At 31.6% G+C, this 24,301-nt stretch overlaps 1 protein-coding gene across 1 annotated transcript; it reads left to right on the forward strand.

Moving 5' to 3' along the window:
- Window positions 1-897: 897 nt before the first annotated feature.
- On the forward strand, window positions 898-18,653 carry LOC137396600 (phospholipase B1, membrane-associated-like). Its single transcript, XM_068082913.1, has 16 exons — window positions 898-963; window positions 1,446-1,479; window positions 1,569-1,663; window positions 3,362-3,430; window positions 5,169-5,244; window positions 8,214-8,401; window positions 9,214-9,313; window positions 9,974-10,106; window positions 10,898-10,944; window positions 11,242-11,365; window positions 12,685-12,817; window positions 13,554-13,723; window positions 14,542-14,734; window positions 15,966-16,064; window positions 16,377-16,439; window positions 18,102-18,653. Exons 1-16 carry the CDS (start codon window positions 910-912, stop codon window positions 18,135-18,137), a joined length of 1,614 nt encoding a protein of 537 aa, XP_067939014.1. The 5' UTR covers window positions 898-909; the 3' UTR covers window positions 18,138-18,653.
- Window positions 18,654-24,301: the final 5,648 nt, after the last annotated feature.

Here is a 24,301-nt window from a genome sequence, read left to right on the forward strand (position 1 = left end):
TCAATTGATTTGATTAATCCAAAGGTATTTATTAAATAGATTTTAGCAAAATAAATTAGATTTGATACGTTTTTAACGGTCTATCTTTTGTGTTATCAGTAGTTTTGTTTAAGTACTACATGTAGATATTTTATCATTGACTTGCTATGATATACTGATTAGCAATCTGTGCTTTAAATCAGCTGATCGGTGGTTCAGTTTGCACCACAACATGTTAGGATGAGGATTGGCCATGTTTTGCTTTTTTGGACGCAACGCTGTAAAGTAATGTCATCTTCATCAGTAGCCAGTGCCTCTGTTAGCCAAGTTTGTCAGGGTCAGTCATTAAAGCGTGATAAGTTTTTGACTGCAGCTAGGTATCATAAACTTGAAGATTTTTAAAAAAAATGTTGAGCTAAATTTAATCAATTACAGATGATAGCTTTTTTTTGTTGTCAAACTTGCAATAAAATTTGACTTTTTATTTCATAAAAGCCTTACTGTAGTCATTATTTGCTATAGTACTAGTCGTTTTCATCAGTCAATACATTTGACCAACATCTATCAGTAGCTAGGGTTATATCCTAACAACTGGGCCAACTGACCACCCACTAGCATTATGGAACAATTGTTTGGGTAGCTATTACACCTGACAACCTCTAACAACATGGCAGTCCAACTTCAATGCGAAAGTACATGAGAACTTAGAATTTAAGATAATGCTGTGCAAAGATACATACGTAGATATGGGCATGTTTTTCCTAATGACTAATCAACCATCCATTTATGAGAAACTATCACAAACAAGTGAATGAGAATCATAGCTTATATCCTTGTGTTGTTATTGGTCTTTTATTTCCTGGATGCTATCATGCTCGTCGTATAAAAAGGATGATAGAAGCTGCTAGTCCCACATAATCAAACTACAGAATGAGGACAACTTCTCTGCTAACATTGTCAGTGATTGTTGGAGTCTGTTATGGGGTAAAGTTTATTTTGATAATTATTACTATATATCTACACTCTTCTATTGTTTTTGAAAAACTGCTGACCAACACGAAAACATTTCATCAACTGTACAATGGCATTGTTTAGAAATTTTGTAAATTGTTTGGTTTTCATTGCTGCGTGGCTATTTTTTATTGTCATTGCTTATGTAAACTCCTATGGAAACCAGAAATAGCAGGCTAACGATTAACATTCTGGTAAGGTATGCAGGTATGATATTTATACTTACTTGATGTGTATATATTTTGTAGCTGTTAGTGAATGCAAACTATTGACGTAGCTTTAAATATCTGACACCGCTTAGTTAGGGAAACTAGCTGTTTTGTTTAAACAATTTCATTTAATATATGCTTTGTTCCCATTTTTAAAGTTTCTAGCTGCAATTACTAATTCTATCAACAGGTTGCCGTAGCAGCTATCTAATAATACATTGGTTGAGATCTAGTTTTCTGATTTAGGTTGGAGCGGATACCAATTTTCTGGAAGATGGAGGTAAGTAAAAGTTATTCTCAGTCTGTAAGATTGTGGTTGCTAATATAAGCATAAAACAATTTATTGCCATTATAAAATGTTGTTTTCAGCATGTTCTTCTATCAAGATGGAAGCACTGCAAAAAGCATATGATGCCAATGCAAAGGTTTTGGCAATAAAGACAGACTTGGAATCAGAGTTGCTGGTAAGTATTATCAAACTATTCGAATATTGGATATGAGCCAACTTTTCAACACAATCCCAATTAACAAAGACATTCTTGGGGCGTTCTGTGACGAGCCCCGTAAAATAACGCTGCAAACAAATGTTTTGATATTTTTCTACAATTGTTATCTGATGACATTATGTTCCAACAATATTGCACAAATATTTTGCAGAGTAACGAGCAGGAATATTATCTCAACATTCTATAGAATGTTGCTACGTCTCATAGATTGTTGTCAGAATCAAAGTTTTTAACGATATCATAAATTTGTTAGAAAACATTGTTATTGAATGTCTCAGCAAGGATCTAAAATGTTACTTTGAAATATCTGAGAGCAAAACTCTATATAACATTGGCTTAAGATGTAACCAAAGCATTATGGCGTGACATCACCTTTCTCTTCAAACGAGTGTTCAAGCAATGTTACAGAAGTGTTACTTTGAAATATCGTAGTTTAAACGATTATATGGTGCGACATCATTATTCACTATTCTATTAAAGTTCATTAAATGAACTACAGTCAAACATGGATAACTCGTCCACGGATAGCTCGAACACATGGTTAATTCGAACATTTCCTTTGGTCCGTTCCCACGTAATGATAAATTGCTATAGATAACTCGAACTCAACACTGTTAATTCGAACTGTTTTTTTGCCCAACAGCTACCGAAACGGTTGTTTTCGCTTTAGAAAATCACTTTATTCAAAGCCATAGAGGTAAACTTCATCTTTTCATAATTCATAAGCGTCATTATTACCACCATCGGCAAAATATTTTTGTCAACGACTTTTCTAAAAGTTTGGTGAAATTTGATTTATACTGCGATACGATGAATAGCACGGGCTAGCCGGGTCACGCGTGCAAGAATTTTCGCCACGCACATACAAAACAAAAATCGCATGTTGCTTTGTATGTGCGTGGCGAAAACCCTTGAGTGCGTGACTCGGCTAGCCCGTGATGAATAGTTTTCCGACGTTGATTTCGTGTTGAATCAACGTCGGAATGTTGAATGTTTAAATGTCTTAAAAAATGTTGTAATTAAACGTATACGTTGTCTGAGCTACAAAAAACTATTCATCGTTTGACCTAAACACAGAATACGTGTGTACATTCAATAAGTATCTATTAAAAAAGCGTGAGTGATATAGAATGTATCGTAAAACCTCGTAAAACTTCTAATTGAACTGCCTCGGAGTGTTGCTCTTAACGAATCCCAGGTAAAGTAAGGTAATCTGCATAAACTTCAAGAAAAAACGGCAAAATTGATCGTGGGTAAAACCCCAAAAGAAAAAAATGTTTTTTCTTTTGAGCATTTCAACAACGATCAAGTTTTGCCAATGTCAATCTGAAAAACGTCCTGGCAATAACATCACCTCAAACAACAAACCAATCTCAAGTGATAGAAAAATCTCTATACTTTTTCATGAAAACGTTTTAAACTTTACATTAGAAGCATTTAATTTGAAACAAGCCATTTGTGCTTTTGATTGATATTATAGTTTGTATATTTACATGTATCTACTAATAAATAAGTAAATATATGGACTTGTGACAGTGCTCTGATAACTTGAATGCTCTGATAATTCGAACACTTTTGCACGGTCCCTTGAAGTTCGAGTTATCCATGTTTGACTGTATTTCAATTACATGTACATGCTTAAGTTGTTTTTTGTAGGAAGCAATAGCAATCAGTGAGAGCCATTGTGGAGCAGTCACTGCAAGCTCTACAGTTCTGCCTACTGAAGTGAGTCTGTAACTGCTACGGATACTAACAACTTTTGCATGAATCAGTGTATTTCTAACTGCCCAAACTTATTTCATTTATTCGCTCACTTTGAGTCTACCTGGTAACCAGATTGTAGCTATAAGTTGTCCCAGTAGCATTAACCGTCTGGAACTTTTTTTATTTTTTAATCCCACGACCAAATGAGCGGAGTGAAGTTTGCGGGTTTTTATGATAAAAGCAGGTGCACACAACATACGGAAATTATTCATCATCATTTAACCTCCCAAACCCTTGTACCGAAGTCTCATCAACAAGTTTAACCATTTTTCAGTTGAGTCGTTTAAGTATAATATTGATACGAAACGCATAAAAACCTATTTAAATATGTTACCAAGTCTTTGTAAATTCTTGACATTATCTTAAAACTTACCCATCTGATTGGATTATACACAAATAGACAGATTAATTTGGCCAAAAATCGTTATTAAACCATGCCAAGCCTTATTTTTATCAAAATTAAGACTGGCAAACAAAACACCGAGTGACAGGGAATAGAACCATTAAGACGTGCGCATTTCACGAAAAAATAACGTGCACATTTCACCAGTCTATGGCATTGTCGAATTGCCGAAGGTTTCTGTAATTAACGTAGGAGTACTGAAATCGTTTTATTTTTGCCGATTTCAAAGTAATTGACATTTTAGACACTTGAGTACTTTGGTATTCTAACTGCTGTCCAAATAAGTGTAAGTAAAGGAAATGACGATGAAATTTTTTCCTATCGATTCCTATGAGATTATTACAATATTTAATTATAAGTTTGGCTAATAATGAATAATGACTACGTAATGCAGATTTTCTAAAAATCTATATAAATATCACGACTTCGTGATATTGTTAGCTATAATGTTTTGAAATATAAACAAAGTTGAGCATTGGTTTTATATTATTACTATATTAATAATATTGGTTATTCTAATAATATCAGTGCATTTTACTTCTAGTATTGGCCAATATTGCAATTCTCCTATTGAAAGGGGAGAAATATAAAGATATAATCTTTTCCTTTCATTATTGCTATTGGTTGTATATAATAACACCCACACCCAGTACATTACAGCTGCCATTGCAATTTTCCTATTGCATTGCAGTGCCATTTGACTGCTAGTATTGCATTACTCAACCATCAGTACCCTCTTTTTTCCAATATCTCTTTAGTCGTGTGCTGTATGACAGTGGAATTTCTAGTAAGTAATATAAATGTAAAACTGTTTGGATGTTGGTTTTAGAGAATCACATTTTGCAGTCAAACCTTCACTCATGGTCATGTTCACATACAACTTTGCTATTACAGTCAAAATCATAATCAGTATAATTTCTAAACATAGTTTGTCTATTACTGTTCGACCCCAGCTATTGATCCCATTTACATATAACTTTCTTAAAAAAAGTTAAATCTCAAGTGGAGATAATTTCTACCCATAAGGTTCATAGAATATAGTTTGTGAAGTCAAACATTACAAAATAGGAATTTCATATTGACGTGCATGCATGTGTTCATATGAAAGTTCAACATTCAATTCACTTGACAACTCATATAAGCTTAAACAGCTCTATGATTAGCTGTAAATATGACATATACTAAATATTTGATAATCTTTTCAAAGCGTAAGAACCGTTGGTTAGCAACAAACTCTTCAATTTTGTCTTACTTCTAAACTTTTGCAGCTATTTAAGCTTTAACTCATATTTTCAGGAATTAAAAGACAAAAAAATTAGACTTCACAGATCACAGATTGAAGAACTGATGAAAAATTTAGAAACAGGAAAAGGTGAGTGTAAAGAAAGGTTAATGGAGTGCACAGACATAATCTATATATTTATATTTCTCAAACTCCGTGTGTCCGTCGGAGATCCGGCTATAGATCTTAAAATCTTGAAATAAATATTACGTACCGACGAGGATTCGATCTCAACGTCAGACCTAATTCACCGGTCTTACGTCTTGCCCACTGGACTATTGAAGTCGAAGTTGCTGGCCAACCAATATAAAGCATTATATCAGCGCTATGCCTAACTGCTTTACGTATGACTCGAGACATAGCACAACGTCACGAGAAGCTGTTCGCTCACATTATTAACCCTTTGACAGGGGAAACGACCAGAATGTCGTTTACCGGTTGCGTGGGGAAACGACATTTATGTCTATTTCGGTAGACATATAAAGCTGTCGTCTAGTAACGTTAAACAAAGGATATGAACACTAGTAAGTTTTAAATATCATCAACAAGATATCAGTCGATGATTTACAATATGAAACGATTATCTGAGAGGCGTTGCTTTGTGCTAAAAGCTAAACAAATCGCGATTCCTTGGAAAAGATTAAAAGTTGGAAAAACCAGTCAACGTCGGCTTGACTTTCAAAACGGTAAAATAAAAGATTATTTTATCCTGCGATCGTTAGTGATTTTTTGTCTGATCAGAATAAAATTAATTCAAATGATAAAAGTGATGTAAACTTTTTTGGACTTTTAATATACTTGGAATATTCAGAAAAAACGATTGTTATGGTGGCTCGCACGGCTACGTTATAGCGTTTGACTCTACCGAAAAAGATGCTTCCAAGCATTTCATACAGGGACAATTGCACATGGTTGTAATTTTTTTTGAGTAGTAGATATGTGAATGAATGTATATGTACAAAAAATTTTGTTCATTGAACTAAATTTAAGATTTGAGCTATGCATGTTCATAAAATATCGATTTTTTTGAATTTTCGAAAATAAATTACACGAGTCTCGGTTGTTTTTGGGGGGGCTTATACCCGGTCAAAGGGTTAAACTGCCTAATGGCCCTAATAGCAAAACTCTCACTACTTCTCATTGTTTATAAGACAAAAAACTTTTCTCACGATACGTAGTTTGAAAGTTAGAATGGCAAATGTTGTTATATGTTAAATACAAATCTATTTTCTGTCCAAATACTCTTATATTACACGGGCAACGCCATGTGGCCCAGCTAGTTATTATTATAATACTAGAAAACTAGTTCATGTGAGTGTACATGTACATGTAACAACAAAAATAATAATTGTTGTCGGCATTATTGTTGCAATTCATATTTTTGTTGTTGCTGTTAGTAAGGCGGTTTTGTAACATTTTAGCTGACGAAAAAAACTTTGTTATTTTGAGCTAGCCTATATATATAAATATATATATATGTATATATATATATATATATATATTATTGATCCCATTTATATATACATATATATATTGATCCCATTTATATATATATATATATATATACCACCCGGCGTTGCCCGAACAATTAAAAAGTCTTTAGACGAAAAATTGATTTGTATTTAACATATAACAACGTTTCCCATTCTTACTATCAAACTACATATCATGAGAGAAGTGTTTTGCGTAGTTGAAATAAATTAAGAGAAAAATAATAACAACTGTAGAGGTTTAAAAACTTTGTCAAACAGCTGTACTTTTCAGGCTAGTATCCTGGCATATTGCCAATGGAAAATTCCACTAAGCTAGTTAATAAGGTTAGGCTTCTAATGACAGTAAGCCATGACTTTCCAGTCTGCATTGTTGTCCAGCTCTGCTGTTCTAATAATAGCATTGCCCTGTTCTAATAATAGCATAGCCGGAATGCATACCAACAGACCAAAATATATACATACAGACATATTCTAAAAGATATATATTTAGATATATATATATATATATATATATATCTACTATCTACATGTATATTATGGAGAAAATGGCATTTGTTCTATTTTTGCTAGATTTTCATGTTATATATAATACTGCTTACATTTTATTTCTACCAACCAAATTCTAATAATCTGTGAATGAGATTATTTTTCTATAAGTGCTATCCCATTCTGTTTTCAGATATTAAACAAACTGACTATATGCGATGACTATATTAATTTATTTCGCCGTCATCTAAACATTCGCTTGTCAATAAAATTAGGATAAAGGTGATCATGTTTGTCCAACCAGAGCTTATCAATTTCGAGTTATCAGTCAGTCATAAGTTTCTAGTTTAACCTTTTGAACTTTAAGGGCTTGTATTGCGGCACTGCGTAATGTCTGTCAGCAATCCTAATCGCCAAAATAATGGCATTCAAACGGCTCAATGTTAAATTGCTGTTTGTAAGAAACACCATGAATCTATCAAAGGAACTTTTGCTTTGAGCATTACACCAGAAGTTTCATTCCCATTATCAAGCCTTTTCAAATGTTTTTATTTACTTCTTTCGTCTTGATAACAATTTTCATTGAAGCTGCATCCCGAAGATATCGATCCAACTCGTCGGTTGGTAAGTTAAGGATGATTGTGATGCAGATGAAATTTACATGATACTAACTATAATCTTTTAGTGTATTTTAATTCATAAAACAGTGATGAGCTTTTGTGCAATGAATATGGTGCTCCTGTAAATAATTTTACAAGTTTTTAAAATCGTACGATTCTTTATTGTTATAGCCTGAGTAGCTATGAAACACTATTTCTTCTGTTCGGAGGCATTTGCTGTGGGTTGCCAGACTTTGTTACAAATGCTTTACCAAATAGCATTGTATTATGAACACATTTAAATATATTTATTAAAAATTGAAAAAATTTTGTATCATTGAACAAATTGTTAAGAGTTACCCAAACACGTTGACAATAATGTCCAGGATTCAAAGGCTTAATTCCTCAGAATGCAAAGATTTTTCACAGCACAAAAGAGTGAGTTTAGAAAGTTATAAAAACAAAAAGCATTCTGTTTCAGTCACTGTGCCGTTAGCGAATAACGTTCAGACAGGCGTACTCAAGTCAGCCGCAGAAAGAAATCCTCAAGAAGCAGCAGATCTCACAATAGAGAGGTATCTAGACACACTCAGACAGATAAATGAGTCAGATGCTTTGCTTGAGGCTTGGTACAAGCATATTAATTTAGACAGATCAGATCCAAGAGTGGTAAGTCTGATGTTTTTATTCATGACTTGAAAAATTAATCAAAAAAATTGTTTATCAGTATTGATTAATTATTCTTAAAAAAATTTTAATCTTTGTAATGCGGCAACTTTAGATTTTTTGGTTAAAAATATTTAAAAAAATAAACATGAGTTGAAATTTTCATTCAAGTCATTAAGCTTACTAAGCTTTAAATATCTACTTCGCATTTCTTTTTCTTACTTTTTTTCAACAATTTAGCCAACTAAGTTCTTATCTAGCACACGAGAAGACAACTCTTCAAAAGCGATTTCTAAAAATATAATTGTATTAAACTAATCTTTGAAAACAAAAGATACAGTGTTATGCTAAATTATATATTGCTTTGGGAGTATGGTTTAACTTTAGTTCCTTCATTTTATTCAACAGAAATAAAATATTTCTTCGGCGTTTTATTATTTCAACATTATTTTCATACCACTTTTTAAAAATATTTTGTATCTCAGTCAAATTATATATACAAATAGTTACACAATCTACATTTTATACCAAGGGGTTAGCATTAGCTATTACTGAAACTCTCAAACATTATTTCAACTGCTGCCAATAATTGTTTGCTGCGGATTGGACTTGCACTGATAATCTGTTCACAAAATATTGATGTTGGTTAATCTGAAGCTTTGACAAATTTAAAAATATCCCCTTTATTCAAAATAATAATTTTATTTTTTAATATTCCTTTCAAAATATTATCTATAAGTAGCTTTCTGCATGAACTAGGATGAGTTAGTTTTTAATTTGTGCAGTGGGCATTTACTTATGTTGTGTTGAAACAGGTGCAAAGGGAAAGAGCGGGCTTCTGGTCAGGTGACAGTGATGTAAAATTGACATTAGATTGTGACATGCAAGCAAGATCTAAAAATCGACCTACTTCTGGTAAGCATGCGTTTTTCTAATGGTCTAATATACTCAGGGCTTATACCGCCTACCAAATACTATAGTTTAATTGGTAGAGGTGGTTGCTTGTGCTCCCAACCTCAAATAGCTTTTGGCAACCGGGCATGGCTTTGGTTGCTTTTGCTTATTTGCTACTAGACTCAGACAAGCCTAACTAAGATCACAGAACCCATGTGTGCGCAAAAGCACTATTAAAATCAATATTAACACTAAAAACGTTATAGCCTCTACTGGCGGCAAATTGTGCCAGTACTGTCCTTCTTTTTTTAAATACTGCTAACATGTGCTTATATAATTAAAGTACAGTAACCCCTAATTGTTGGTCTTAATCAAGAAAGGTGTTCATCCAATTGTAATAAGTGAAAACCTGAAAAATAGAAATCAATAAACTGACAGGTAATAAAGCCACTTTTTTCACTAATTCTAAGCATTTTTATCATTTTCTCATGTTTGCTAGACAAGTTTGCTAGACAATGTAAATAGCTTGAATTTTAATAGCTGAATTTTTCAATTTAAAATTAGTTAGTTAATCTTTGGAATACTCGCTGACGGAAAGAAATGTTACCAGTGCCTACATACTTGTTTTTATGCATTTCTCAGCATTTTAACGTGCTTTCAATTGCATGAACCGATTTCTAGTTCACAAACTTAGACCTGGAGATATTGACGTAATTGGAGCAATGGGAGATTCAATAACAGCTGGCTTTGGAGCAGGTGCTGACTACATTTTTATAAATGAGTGGTTTCACGAGTACCGAGGACAGTCATGGAGGCAAGTTGTTGGAACTGTCTTTATTGCCTGTTGACTTACCTTTACTTTCTTAACCAATTGGTAGTTTGTTGACTTCTTGTGGTATTTTATTCATCACATGTCGTTGTGACCTACTTTATACATGTTTGCATGCATGCATTTCTTCTGGCATTGATGACCATTCTGAAAATGACGTTTTTGTTATATACCAAAACCAACTTGGGGATACAGAAGCCAGAGGTTATTAAGTGTGTTGAACAAAAGTATTCAAAATATTGGAAATCCAATATCAATTTGGATGTGTCGTGTTATTTTAGGTTGTGGTAACAGAGTTTTCCCTAAGTTAAGCATATAATGGTGAATGTAATGTAATGGTGGCATGGAACATAAATGTTGCTACATGAAGATCTAATTATCATGGTTCATTAATTTATTTTTTGCTCAAACTGCTAATCAAACTCGCAAATTACAAAAACCTTCTATCGCTCAAATTACAATGAGCTATTTACATCTTGGAAATGTTTAATGTGAACACAACTTTAAATATAATAGCAATTACAAGTTCTAACAACTCCAACTTAAGAAATGAACATTACAATTATATATCAAAGAGCTTTATTCAACAAAAAATTATCATGTACTTAAAGCTTCCAGTAAAACTTTACTTGATGCTTAAGTAATTTCAAATAAATTAAAATGAAGCAAAATTCCTTCATTTTAAAGTATTGGACCATGATTAAAACTGCTGATGAAGCCATCAACATTTATGTAATGCTAAAAGTTAAGTAATACTGTCCTTGTTTGTGTTTTAGTGCTGGTGGAGACAAAAGCTATAGCCAAGGTCACACAACTCTTCCAAGTAAGTGTTTAGCAAAATGTTGCCTCATATGCGTGTTTTAAAACTTTTTTTTAATCAACTGGTTATTTATCTTCTAATTTGATATTGGTATAGCTCTCTTTAGCCAGGCATTTTATTTTATATCAAGAAGTAAATGTTTTTCGCTCAGAAATAAAAGTTGTTACTGCAAGCAATATTTTGGTGCTAGTTACCATGAAGCGAATTTTTTTTAAACTATTTAGTGTTTTCTGTGGGCTCTTATTAGAATTCAAAAACTTTTCAAAAACTTCCAATCAATTCAACTTATTTATATTTTAGATATTCTAAGAGAATTTAATCCTGAACTTACTGGGTACTCAGAAGGAACACTAAAACTCTTTGGAAATCCCTTAACGTCATCCAAAACCCAGCTGAATGTAGCCATAACTGGAGATGTTGCTCAGTGAGTATCTTCTTACCAATTTTTAAATGTTCACCACCAGCTTTGAAAATAGTATGAGATGCTTCAGTTAAACCTTTTTCTGCTTAAATGTTAAAGATATATTTACTATATTAACAATTGAATTATTGTACCATTGTAATTTACATACTTAAAATTCAATGCATTTTTGACACATAATTGCTGATGACTATGATTTAGTGCCAGGAAAAAATTGTTAAGATATATTACTAAATTTAAATTGACTAGAAAAAAAATAGTGGTAAAGTGAGATAATATGCAATTGTCTAGTGGTAATAATCATGCAAATAGTTGAGATTATACTTTGGGCTAAATAAAAAGATATTGTTTGACTTTTACGAAATGTGCAATTTATAATTTAGCACTGTATCTGATCTTTTAATGTATACATTCTTAAGGAATTGAATTTTTAAAACTATTTTCTGAAGAGTTTTTTCTCCTCTGCCAGCTACAAATGTAATTGAAAAAATTACCAAAAGGAAAGATAATATTAATTTGGGTAAAAAATTGCCAACTATAAGAAATAACCACCATGAGAAGGCAATATGCTTTTAGGTGGGTCCTGTATACAATATTTAATGATCCGAACATTACATTTTTCAGTTTGAAATAACAGTGTTGTGAAAATGTTTAGATGGCCATATTTTATCCATGCAACTTTATTATATTACCAAATGAATGTCCTGTGTTGTACGGGTAAAAAACAGCTTATACACATTAAGTTTCTTAAATTACCTTACATTCTACATTACGTTTCTGCTACATTATTTGCATCTGTTTATAAGCTGATTTTGTTACCCATGCAAAACTGGCCATTCATCTAATGAGGCCCCGAGTCTAGCTGACACAATTTTGAATTGCGTATTTGAATTGATGTAATGAAGACTTTTAGTTAGTAATTTCCACTGTACCTGTAGTCTAATTGGTTAGCTTGTTGCTTCAGAACTGGAGCTGAAACGTTAAAATGTAGTATGAAGCGTGTTTTTGCTCTTAAAACTTTATCGATCTAACTGGACAAACAACAACAGATATGCACAGAGCTTTTTATACATAAAATATATAGCTGACAAAAACTGATTATTTAGTACAAACTTTTAGTCTTTTCAGAATTTTTTTATGTTGAGCAAATTTTTGAATATACATGTAACTGATTTTACATGTACTTTTTTTTCCAACTTCTGCGAAAATCCTGCATAAATGGATAGGATGCCTCGATAGGTAAATGTAAATAGACAGGTAGTTGGAATATTTTTTCCTATCAAAATTTGCCGGCTATGAAATATGATTCGCTTTTTTTACAGAGATATGAATGACCAAGCAAAAAATCTTGTAGAAAAAATGAGAGCCGACCCAGACATAAACATGAAGCATGATTGGAAAATGGTAACTCTGTTTATTGGAGCTAACAATCTTTGCGCTTTTTGTAAAGATGAGGTAAGGGTGTTTCTATTAGCTTAAAGCACAATAGCAACACAAATAAACAAAAAACAAATGTTACCATAACTAAATTCTGTTTTTTGTAGTAACATGCCACATTTGTTTGCAAATGAAATTAAACATTTGGTAGATTTTATCACAAAAGATCGATTTTTTCTAACATTTGCAATTATTTAGAATGTTCAAATTAGTCTGACTGCTGGGGTATTTCAAAATTATATTAAACAAATTTTGATCTCAGTTCAAACGTTCAGAGCAAACATGTGTTCGAAATTAAATCACTAGTTGCTATGGTTGCTACATTTTATTTTTGGTTTCATCCATTGCAGTGTTTTGTGTCTCTATTCTTTTGGTTTCTATGCACCTTTAAATGGGGTGACCGATTTTTCACTTGATCGGAGCATTTTATACATTATCATGTTTTGTCAATTTAAATGTCAAAACTGCCCGGCAGTCAGATCAAGCTTACCAACAAAATAAGTCACAATTGACAGAACTATATCGATGCATTATGATAAACTTCATTAAAATTTGGTGCAAGTTTATCATTAAAACTACAATAAAAACGATGTTAAAGACAAAAACGGTTTCCTGGAATTATTTTTAATCAGTGAGCTGGCAAAGTTTACTATAAAATAAAATAGCACACGGAGTGTGCAAATCTTACACCAATGATCTATAGCTACTCTCTTGTACATTGCAGTTAATTATTTTTTTTATTTTTTTGTTTAAGGAAGAACATTCAGCGAAGTCTTATATTAAGGAAATTCAGAAAGGTCTTGATATCTTAAAGGCAGAGATTCCCAGACTCTATGTTAACCTAGTTGAGATATTTGACATAGTTCCGCTTACCAAAATGGCGAAATTTGAGCTCGGAACCATCACGTGCTCTCTAGCACACAGGTGAGTCAACTAATTAGTTTGCTACGATTATAACAAGAAATCGGTGTATAGAAGACATTTTTAAAGCCTTGAGAACATTGGCTGGCTCATAGTACCTGTTAATTACTATTTTCAATTAAAAGTTGTTCATTTCCATTTTTCAACTTTTAAAATTTTTGATAAAACTTTGTCTGCCTAATGCTAATATACCGCTTGCTTGATATTAGATGTAATACAATGCATATAGTTTTGACCTCGAATAATTATAAACCCTGCATACAGAAAAAAACTGAATCATTGCTATATAGTAACTCCATATTAAGGATTGACCTTAAAAACTGTAACTGCAGTTTTCTTTCAGTAGTAATTTGCTACTGAAAAGTAAACCTAGTTTAATAATGATGATATTAGTGCTGAATTTTTTTTGGGCTTTTAAATTTTAATTTAAATTTACATTGTTAATTTTTGGTAGTTTTTTTTTATTAATTTGCTATATCCAGTTGCTATTAGTTTATAAAAAGGACAACTAAATCAAGAGGTTGTACAAAAATGCTGTTAACAAGTCGCAAGATAAAACTTCCATATCACAGCTTGTAAATATCAAATAATTTTTACTGCCTATGGTCACTGCTTCATTATTAAAAATTATATATTCATATAATATTCATTATCAAATATTATCAATTTTTGAATAATTTTGTAACTTGTCATACCTTGAAAAATTTGTTTAGAATGTAATTATAACCAAAAAGTATTTAAAAATACTTGCTATGGAAAAACCCAATAAAATTGAAGTATTATTTTGGTACAGTCAGACCCCACACTTACTATACTTGCAGTTTAGCCAATGTGTGCCCATGTACAAGAGATCAAGATGACATAAACTACAAGTTTGATGCCAAGGCTCTTCGTCAGCGTGCTCTGGAATATCAAGAAGCGATTCATGATTTGGTTAACAGTGGAAGATATGAAGATGAAGACTTCACTGTTGTTGTCCAGTCATTCTTCAAAAATACTGGTCCGCCTCTAGATGTAAGTTTTTTCATACTAATCTAGCTAGTATGTGGATGATTTCGGGTGTTCTGAGAAATCATCAGGTGTACCAATGATGGTCAGAATGTAACTGTCTGCCAAATAACTTTAAAAGCCTAAAAGAAAATATGGTTGGCGAAAATGGTAACATTTTGGTTGATAAAACTGAATTTCATGGATTTGCACACCGTTGTTTGTAGTATTTTTCCTAACATTTAACCATGGCTGCACGCAGACAAACAGGGTAGCGATTTTTTTTTATAGTAATTATTAGCCAAATTCCAAACGCTACAGAGGTTATAGAATAGTTACTTATCGAATTTGAGTAACTAATTTAACAAGTTAAATCTTTACATAAATCTTTACAAAACAATATTGGCGTTTGGGTCAGCTTAACAATAGCTAAGCGTAACTGCCAACAGTTGTAGCTACGAACCCCAAAAAAGCGCTTCCAAGTGTGAGTAGCTTAACTGATTTAATGGCTTTTGGAACCCACTTTAATGAGTTCATTTTTTTTGTGTATGGTAATGGTTCAATTTGCCGCCTTTAGAACTGGAGGTCCTAAGGTCAAATTCAGTGCTGTGCAGATATTTCTCGATATATTTGAATTATTATTATAACTAGATATAAGGTTTAAAAATAGTAAAATTTACATAAATATACAAAGTTTAACTTATGCATATACATGTATATAAGAGTTGATTTTCTGTCTAACTTTGATGTGAAAGAACAATGTGGTACAATTATTTAAAATAATAATTGGGTCAAATCTTTTATTATTCAGCTAAGCTTTTTCAATTTTAGAAACATTTGTTGAAATTTTTTAATTATGTGGATTCTTAAAAGTACACTTTACTAAACTTTCTGTAGCCTGTCTAACTCGTTGTATTATTTGGCAAAATTTAAGCAAGTCGTTGAACTTGGCTTTTGACAAAGAAATATTCAAAAGATAAAACAGAGGTGTGGTAATATTTCGATGCCTAGAAACTTTTTTCTAAGCATTAAACATGACCACGAATTTGTATCTATGTTTGTAAAGTGTTGTTCTTATAAAACTATTTTTTAAAGATTAGTATCAACATAGCTATGCAACCTTTGATGAGTATAAGTGTATTTATATTCTATACGAGAGGTTAAAAATGCAAGAAATCTTTAAATTGTACATGTGCCATACAATTGTATGAGAAACAAAATAAGTACTGACACAATACCCTTATAAACTGGTTTATAGGAAGATGGAGAACCAGACATGAGCTACTTTGCCCAAGACTGTTTCCACTTCAGTACTAAGGGACAGAATAGAGCCGGAATTGGACTTTGGAACTCTTTAGTGAGTAACTTTGTTAATGTGTGTTCTTTAAAAAAAGCCTTAGGCCGGTATAAATATACTATCTTAGAAACTCAAGATTTGTCATGTATGGGAAAAAACTATTTCAAATAATTACGAGAGAATTTTGTTTGTTTTAGTTTTTCATTGAATTGATTAAATTTGTGGTACAGAATAACGGTCAATCGTTATTCACGGTTTTAGTGGTCGTAATAAAAGTTTACAATTGTGGTAATTAACATTGACAATAGTTGCTATTTGCAGTTACATAATAAAATACCTTAATCTAAAATACCTTAACGTGGTTGTTTGCAGATTCAACCAGTTGGAAGGAAACCAACCACATGGGATATTGAAGAAACAGCTAAATGCCCTCGAGTAAGTACTGAAATCTTTTAAATATCATTAGGTTCTAGAATCTACAAAAGATAAATTATAATAGATTGTTAATTGGCTTTTAGTTATAACAGCAAAAAAAATTAAATAAACAGAAGCCAAATAATATCAAAAGTCTTTGATAGCTACAAGATATATAAAATTTATATGGATTTACATTTGTAAATGTACATGTAACTACAACAAATTACTATGTAGCTTAAAAGTCAGATCACCCAAAGTTAAAAATTGTCAAAAGGCGCCTCACCAAAACAATTTTGTAATATTAATTGCACAAAAGCATATTCCTAGGCTTGATTTAAAACTGTTTTAAAATAAAACTTTTGAAACTGTGATAATTTATTATTAGCAAACCTGAAAAAGTTAGTTTAAAGCTTTAACCATGTCAGTAAACAGTCAACACGATGACTACATATTGATGAGAGGACAAAAACAAACTCTAGACCAGCTTATGTAAGGAAATACCTTTAAGTATATACCTTTGATTTGCGATTTGTTCAAATCCATTCTCATTTAAATCTGCAACTTGTTCATCTGTCTTGCTGGTAACCATGTTATACAATGGTACATGGTGATATCATGTGCCAAACATTCCTGTCAAATAATTGAGCACTAGTATCAAATTAGCTTCACTGCTAGCATTTGACTGGCAAAACATGTGCTTTCACACACAGATATACCGTTTGGTTATGTATATCTTTTGATTAAGTCACTTTGTTATAGATTGCTAAATATGGTATACATGAAATTTTTTATTATAAAGTAACTTGTTGATCATTCAACTTTTAGTAAAGTAAAACATTACCAGGTATGTGCATCTACTAACTTATTACAACCATAGGTAATCTAATTAAATTATATTATTATGTAGTAGTTAAGGATGTCTCATTTTTTCTTCATAGTTTTATAAGTTTTGCCAGAGCAAATTTTTCTGCATACACAGAATAAAAACTTTTCCTTTTATATATAAGATGCCTATTAATAAGCTGTATTAAAAACACTCAATTTTGATGATTTAATTACTTTACTAAATTTAATTAATTTACTAAAAGATTGAGTAGTAAAAATAACACTCTCAATTTGATCAAATGCCAGGCCAAAGCTACAAAATTTAATTACCAACTTGGCTAGTTATGTTTTCATTTTTAAAACTTCACTTTCTCATTTAGAACAGTTTGAAGCTCTGAGGTTAATTCTACCAGCAATTTGGTAGACGCTGTATTTTAAATGAGTCAGAGCGTCTCTTAGATTTAGTTCATTAACTTAGCTTTTTGCTATTTTAAAATCGTGGTTTCTACTGACTGCTAGACAATAACCAATCATATTACGCTAAGAAAATGTTTTTCCAAATTGTTACGTTTAAGTTTTATTTTGAATTGCAAACCAAACTTAAACACGCATGATACTGCCAATTTAAAAAGATTTTGTAAAGCTGCTTTTGTGTCCTTTTTTTTTTGTACTGCATTATATAAAATCTGAAATTGGACCAAGTAAGTCTAACTTGTCTAAATGGGAATGCAAAAATGGTTATGATAAATATTGTTGAAAACTTTCTTTTTTACCATAGAGAGTAAAATTTTAATTTGGCGCCACATTATATGAAGCATATGTATAGCACTCAAACTATCAAATGTATCTTTACAGATGGAGTACTTACCTACCAAGAAGAATTCTCTTTAACAAAAATTCAACCAATCAGTGGGAGACTGGAATAATCTAAAAAATTAAACCAACCAATGGGAGACTTGAATACTCTACAATATTCAACCAATTAATGGAAGACTTGAACACTCTAAAACTTAAAGTAGATAGACCAAAAACCTATATAATGTTTTAGGTTATTTTTCAAAATTCTTAAATATATGTTTTTATATTGCTACATGCCAAAAAATTAACTTTGATATGTTTATGATTTATTGTAGTTTTAAAATGTTTTTAATTTCTAAGGATGTTTACTATTGATTTTTTAGATTTCAATCACCTCTTATTGTAATGGATTTTTAAACGTATTACTATTATTGGAAAATAAATTATTGACTTCATAATTAACAAATTGAGTGTTAATAATTCATAAGATTATATTATCAGTTTATAATCAAGAGAAGAAGAATAAGTCAGATAAATATTCAACATTTCTCCTGTGCTGCTTGATCTTCACCTGTTGCACTTATAATACATTTGTTTACACATAACATATAACGCATAAAGTGTATCTATTTACAAACTAATAGTAATAAGAAATCTTCTTAAATAAAATATAAATAAATATATTACACAATTTTTCATAATTAACGCTTAGTAGCTGTGCTTAATCTTTAGTGAGAGTGGCTATAGCCACTGGCTATAGCATACATATATATGCTTAATCTATTCGGCTACATTTATATGTGGGACTCTCATTTAAAGATTGCATAGACAATGATCTTACAGAGCACATATTTTTAATATTTAGAATATAGTTTTGCTCCAATTTTTTTTTAATTGAATCAACTAAAAAAGAAAATATAACTATTTTGATATGTCATATCTTTTCAAAGATTTACCTATGAAATCATGCTTTTGAATTAGATAATTCAGAATTATCTTCTCATTTATTCTGTCAGTGCCTTAAATTTTCTAATTGTCTATTATCACCTGACCATCTGAGTGGAAAAACTAGATGAAATTAAAATCTGCTGTTTTAGGTCAATTGCAATGTATACAAAACTCATGGTACAAATGCATTTATGTTAAATAAAATTAGTTTATGATAAAAATAGATAAATGCCATTTATTTATTTACTAGTAATACTATTTTACTAGCTGATACTTTAGCTAGTTAAATTTAGGAGTTACGCACCCATGCATATAGATAAGATACTGAGCTGCCTTCTAAATAATTACCAACACAGGCTATACTAATTCTTATACCCTGTCAGATAGAGTTTGATATGCATATGTAAGATACATCTATGCATAAGTAAGACACCTCTATGCATATGTAAGATAGCTTTACAACAAAACACAATTTCATAAAATAAATACCACAATATTCATTTTCTTATAAGAAGAAAATCAGGCAATTCAACTTGATTTAGTTTACTGATTGTCTGTGTTTTATTCTGTCCTTCTGTCTGTTCAAAGCCAGAGTTAAAGCTTGAGATAGATGATTGCTATAACTGGGATATTAACTCAGTGCATTAATCTTAATATATTGACACTCGGACACCGCATCAATTAACCACCTTGCCTTAATGTACTTATTCTCTCTTTTTATTAACATACCCTACAATCTTTCTTGGCCAATAGACGACTAGAGTACCATTGCTTGTAATATGTTCAGCACATATCAATGGTTTTACATCTGAACCTGGGCAGATGATAAAGGTGAGTTTGTAATATATATATACAAAGTATAACAGAAAGTTTTCCATAATATCTATTAAATAGTTGTGACTCAGTTTCAAACATAACTTTTATCTAACAGCCTAAATATCTAATTGTTGACCAAATTTATTCCCATATAGAAACAATAGAAATTTAGCTATGCCTCAGTTAATATAATGTAACGTACAGATTTTGAGAAAACAATATTTGTATAAGTTACGATAAATGTGCTGTTTTAAAACTTTGACATAATCTAATTTCTTAAGCTTAATCATGGTCGTAATAGCTTTCGTTTTTTTGAAAAATTAGGTAAAAAATCATTAGGTAATACAATAATAATAATACATAAAGTTATTTTAACCTATCTTTTTCATTAACTTTTTACTGAGCTTCAACAACGTTAGTAACTACTCAGCATGACAACCACAGCTTGATAAAAGGGTGAAAACAAACTCTAGATCAGCTTATTCAAGGAACTACCTTTAAGTAAACCTTAAGTAAACCTTTATAAACTAACCCAGTTGTTCCCTGAATAGAAATTAAGAGGTAAAAAAAGCAAAAATTGATGATTTTTTGGGTGAAAAAATTTATGCATGAATAATAAACTAACTTAATAATAAAAGCTGCACAAAATATATAGAAAATTAAATTAAAAAAATTAATATGCATAAATTGCTACAAATTAGAATGAAATGCTCCCAGATTCAAGCAGTTGTGCCAAATTAGCATTTTTATCTAGGAAATATGCCATAAAGTTATGAAAAAACCTATAATGAAAGTGTCTGTTTTCAAATAATACACTCAAGGACCTATTATAAACATTATGAATGGTGAATGAACTACAGGTTAACCAGTTATTTTCTTTGGCATACACTGAATGCATTACAGCAATTTATTCGCTGAAAGAAAATATTTGAAATTATAAGAAGATTTTCAAAAAGTTTAAGCTAATACAATGTTAAGTCTTTGGGGATAAAAAACAATTACCAATTAGGCAGGTAAGCTATTACCATATGAAACATAAATTTGTTCAAAGCCTTTAGTAAAACCCAATCCAAATGTGCAGTTAGGAGTTGTCAATTTTAAGCATTTTTTGAAAAGTAAGTTCTTGGTCTTTTTTAGGTAATGCTCCGTAGTGACATCCTTTGTGCTGTCTTATAAAAAAACGCATGAGACGTGGCTCGGAAAAAAAGTCATTCGAAATTTAACTCAATGCTCATGTTTTCGTCAATTTGATCCGTACCGCAGGCTGCAAAATGAAATATCTCTCAAAAAGGAGCATTCAAGGTAAGAATGAAGCAACAACATTTCACTCAACATATTATTTTACAGGCTCAAATCTAGCCTTTTTCATTAAAGTTGGAAATATGTCACCCCCATTTAGCCAATACTTACTAGGATGTTTTTACCTGCTGTTAATTTTATTACAAGTTTATGCTAGTATGGTTAAAACCCTCTAGCTCAATAAGCTAAAATCTTAATCTTTTGTAATACTAACTCATACTGCGGAAGTATGAGCTGATTTCTTAAAGCCTTTGTTCAATTGATAATTAGACAATTATTACTTCAGTTTTAATTTTGCAAGCAAAATGACACACTTTAGGTACATGGCATCACTTCCTTTTATGTAGCACCTTAACTCACCTGTGTTTCAACTTTGGCAGAAATTTATTTCATGGCTTTCATCCAGTTTTTATGAAGAAGCAATCGTCTGTTTTTCTTCTACTGCTTTTCAGTTGTAGAGTCAAGGTCTAGTCATTATTTAGTGTTCATAACCTTTTCTCTTTACGCACATTTAAATCAATTTCATCAGTAGAGAAAGCATTCAAATAGTAGCTTTGTTAATTTCAGAATGGCAAATAGAGAACAGTGTGTGGATCATTCATGCTGCAGGTTTTCGTTTGGACAAAACAAAGAAATAACAAACCATATGCACATAATAAAACACGTATGCTTATGTTCAAAATGTTTCTATCAGATTGGGATCAGTGTTTGAAATAAATGAGCAGCATCAGGTGTTTTGCCCCTAATCTGTTTTCACCAGTGCCGTAGCCGTCACAATATATTTGATTTTGTGTCTTTGATAAACCATTAGACTCCTATAGCTTGCTGGTCATCTCTAATTACTTTCCTTGTCACATGATATTCCTTTTAATGAGGTATGAGAAGGCTAATAATAAGGTAAGTTTTGTAACATGGACCAATGAGATGGAAAAAATGCGATTTAACAGTCAGTTGGTGCCAAGTTCCCTTAACTTGTCAGCCTTATAAGGATGATCATTAACTAACATTTTTTCTAATTACAAGCTTCGATGATCTGTAAAGGGTACTGCTGGTCCCTACTCTCCACAACACAGTTAGGCAATAAACACACTAAGTGTTTGCCACCTATATTTATCTTTGTATATTATACATAAATATACATGATTGTTAAGCCATAAACCGTGAACACAAATAAGAGAGTGTGTGAGTAGTACGACTCTGCCAAAACAATAGCGGCTTTTATGCAATTCTTATTTTATTTGGCTCCGCCCACCTTTGAATTTGTTCACGCTCGGTCTTCTGTTCAGGTTACCAGGTTGTCTGAGCGTTCTCAACAGTGACCAAATTTTTTCCCATTGCAGGAAGGCTTGGTTCCGGCAATCAGGTTGATCAGGAAGTTGGTCTCTATAGCCCTAGTCATGGCGCTCTGTTGTAACACAACTAAAGCTTGACAGATAACATGATGACATACGGTGCCAGTTGAGTCTATGTCTATGTCCAGTTGAGTCTATGTCTAGTAATCTACATAGTAAGTATTGATAATTCTTGCATCGTTGCTAACAATCTTGTCGTACTAAAAACTAGGAATGTGTGCTTAGTTTTATTCTATATTTATTTTACCTTGCATTGAACAAAATTTCAAATTATTACAAGTGTTTGAGGTTTTAGGGAATGCTTACAAGATGCTTATCTAAATAGCCTATGCATTCTCACCCCCTAAACTTCTTTCATCTATATACATTCGCTTAAAACTGCCTCTTCAGCTATGTTATCTAGTTATAATTACACAGATCAATAGCTAGAAAAATTATTAGAAGCTTGCTAGGAAGGTTTTTATGATTTGTTGAAAACGTTGGTTTTTTAGGCAGGGAATTTTCAAACAAATTTTTAGCATTACTGGCTAATTTTACTAATCACAGAAATTCTAAGAAGCCTTTTTTATTTTTCTAATAGTTTGGTATTGTATTATTTAGGTTATTCTTCTAATCTTCTTATAGTCTACCATTCAAAACTCAGAGGAAAATGTTTACTCCAAAGTATAAAACTTGCTGACAAACTGGTCTTCTAGTTTTTCTCCCTCAGGCAAATGCAATTATTCATTGATGTGCTCTGACAGTTGGACAGCTAGGCTAGTTGAAATGGCATAGCGTTAATTGGATAATTGCCATGGCAACAGATTCTGTCAAAAGACAACACACATATGACCATATACAATAGAATAAGAAAATGGGCAAATTTATACTTCTAATCTCTTTCAAAGAATTTTTCATGTTACATTTTCTAAGTCAATATTTCTCTAATTTAGGGTAAAGACCTATTATATTTTTTGTTACAAAAACCCAATGATCTACGGTTGTCCAGTTTTTTTATGCAGTTGTTTTTTTCTAAACACAACTATGGTGGATGGTAATTTTCCTCTCACCAGTTCTTCAATAACATCATGACGCATAGTGCAAATTTTGTAGTTTAGACATGTGAGGGCTTTCAAAAAACACATATATTTGAATTCCTTATAAAACTTTATCAGTGTACACAGTGATATTGTACCAAAAAACAAAACGCTACTGACTAACTTTCATATTTACAGATATACAAAACTTATTTTTACTGCTATTCTGTTTGTTTGGTATGGTATAGAATAAGTTATTCCATATACTAATACTTTAGTTGTCAGATGTTAGTGTGAGTGTAAAACCAGTTGATGCCCAGCATCGAGCCTCTTTCTAACTGTTTATCTACTTTATATCTCCCAAAAAATATTTTCCCAACTAAGCGCTTAAACGCTCGAACGACCAAAAATTATGTAATTGCCACGTGCTGAAGTTGGAAACGCGTAGTAGCAAGGTTGCAATTGTCATGGTAACAGGTTCTTGCAAAAAAGCAACACATGAATAAACATTCACTAAGGAATAAGAAAGAAAGTTTCTTTTTAGACTTGTACTCACTTTCCAATGATCTATTTTGTTCCAGTTTCCTGGTGAACTTATTTTTCTTGGAGAGTCATTAACTTTTTTTTTACAAAAACCTCACGTATTATGATTTCACAGTTATTGTTTAGCATGCAATAGTTTTTCCTAAACACAATTACACCTTTTGCTAGTTTGTTATTTTACCCATTGTTTAAGACGATTGTTGCTGTATGGCATTATTTTGAAAACACTTTTTTAAAATTAATTTATAGGTAATAAACTATTAAAACAAATTTTTTAACACAT

This window comes from Watersipora subatra, chromosome 5 (assembly GCF_963576615.1).
Source record: "Watersipora subatra chromosome 5, tzWatSuba1.1, whole genome shotgun sequence".
In the NCBI taxonomy this organism is placed as follows: Eukaryota; Metazoa; Bryozoa; class Gymnolaemata; order Cheilostomatida; family Watersiporidae; genus Watersipora; species Watersipora subatra.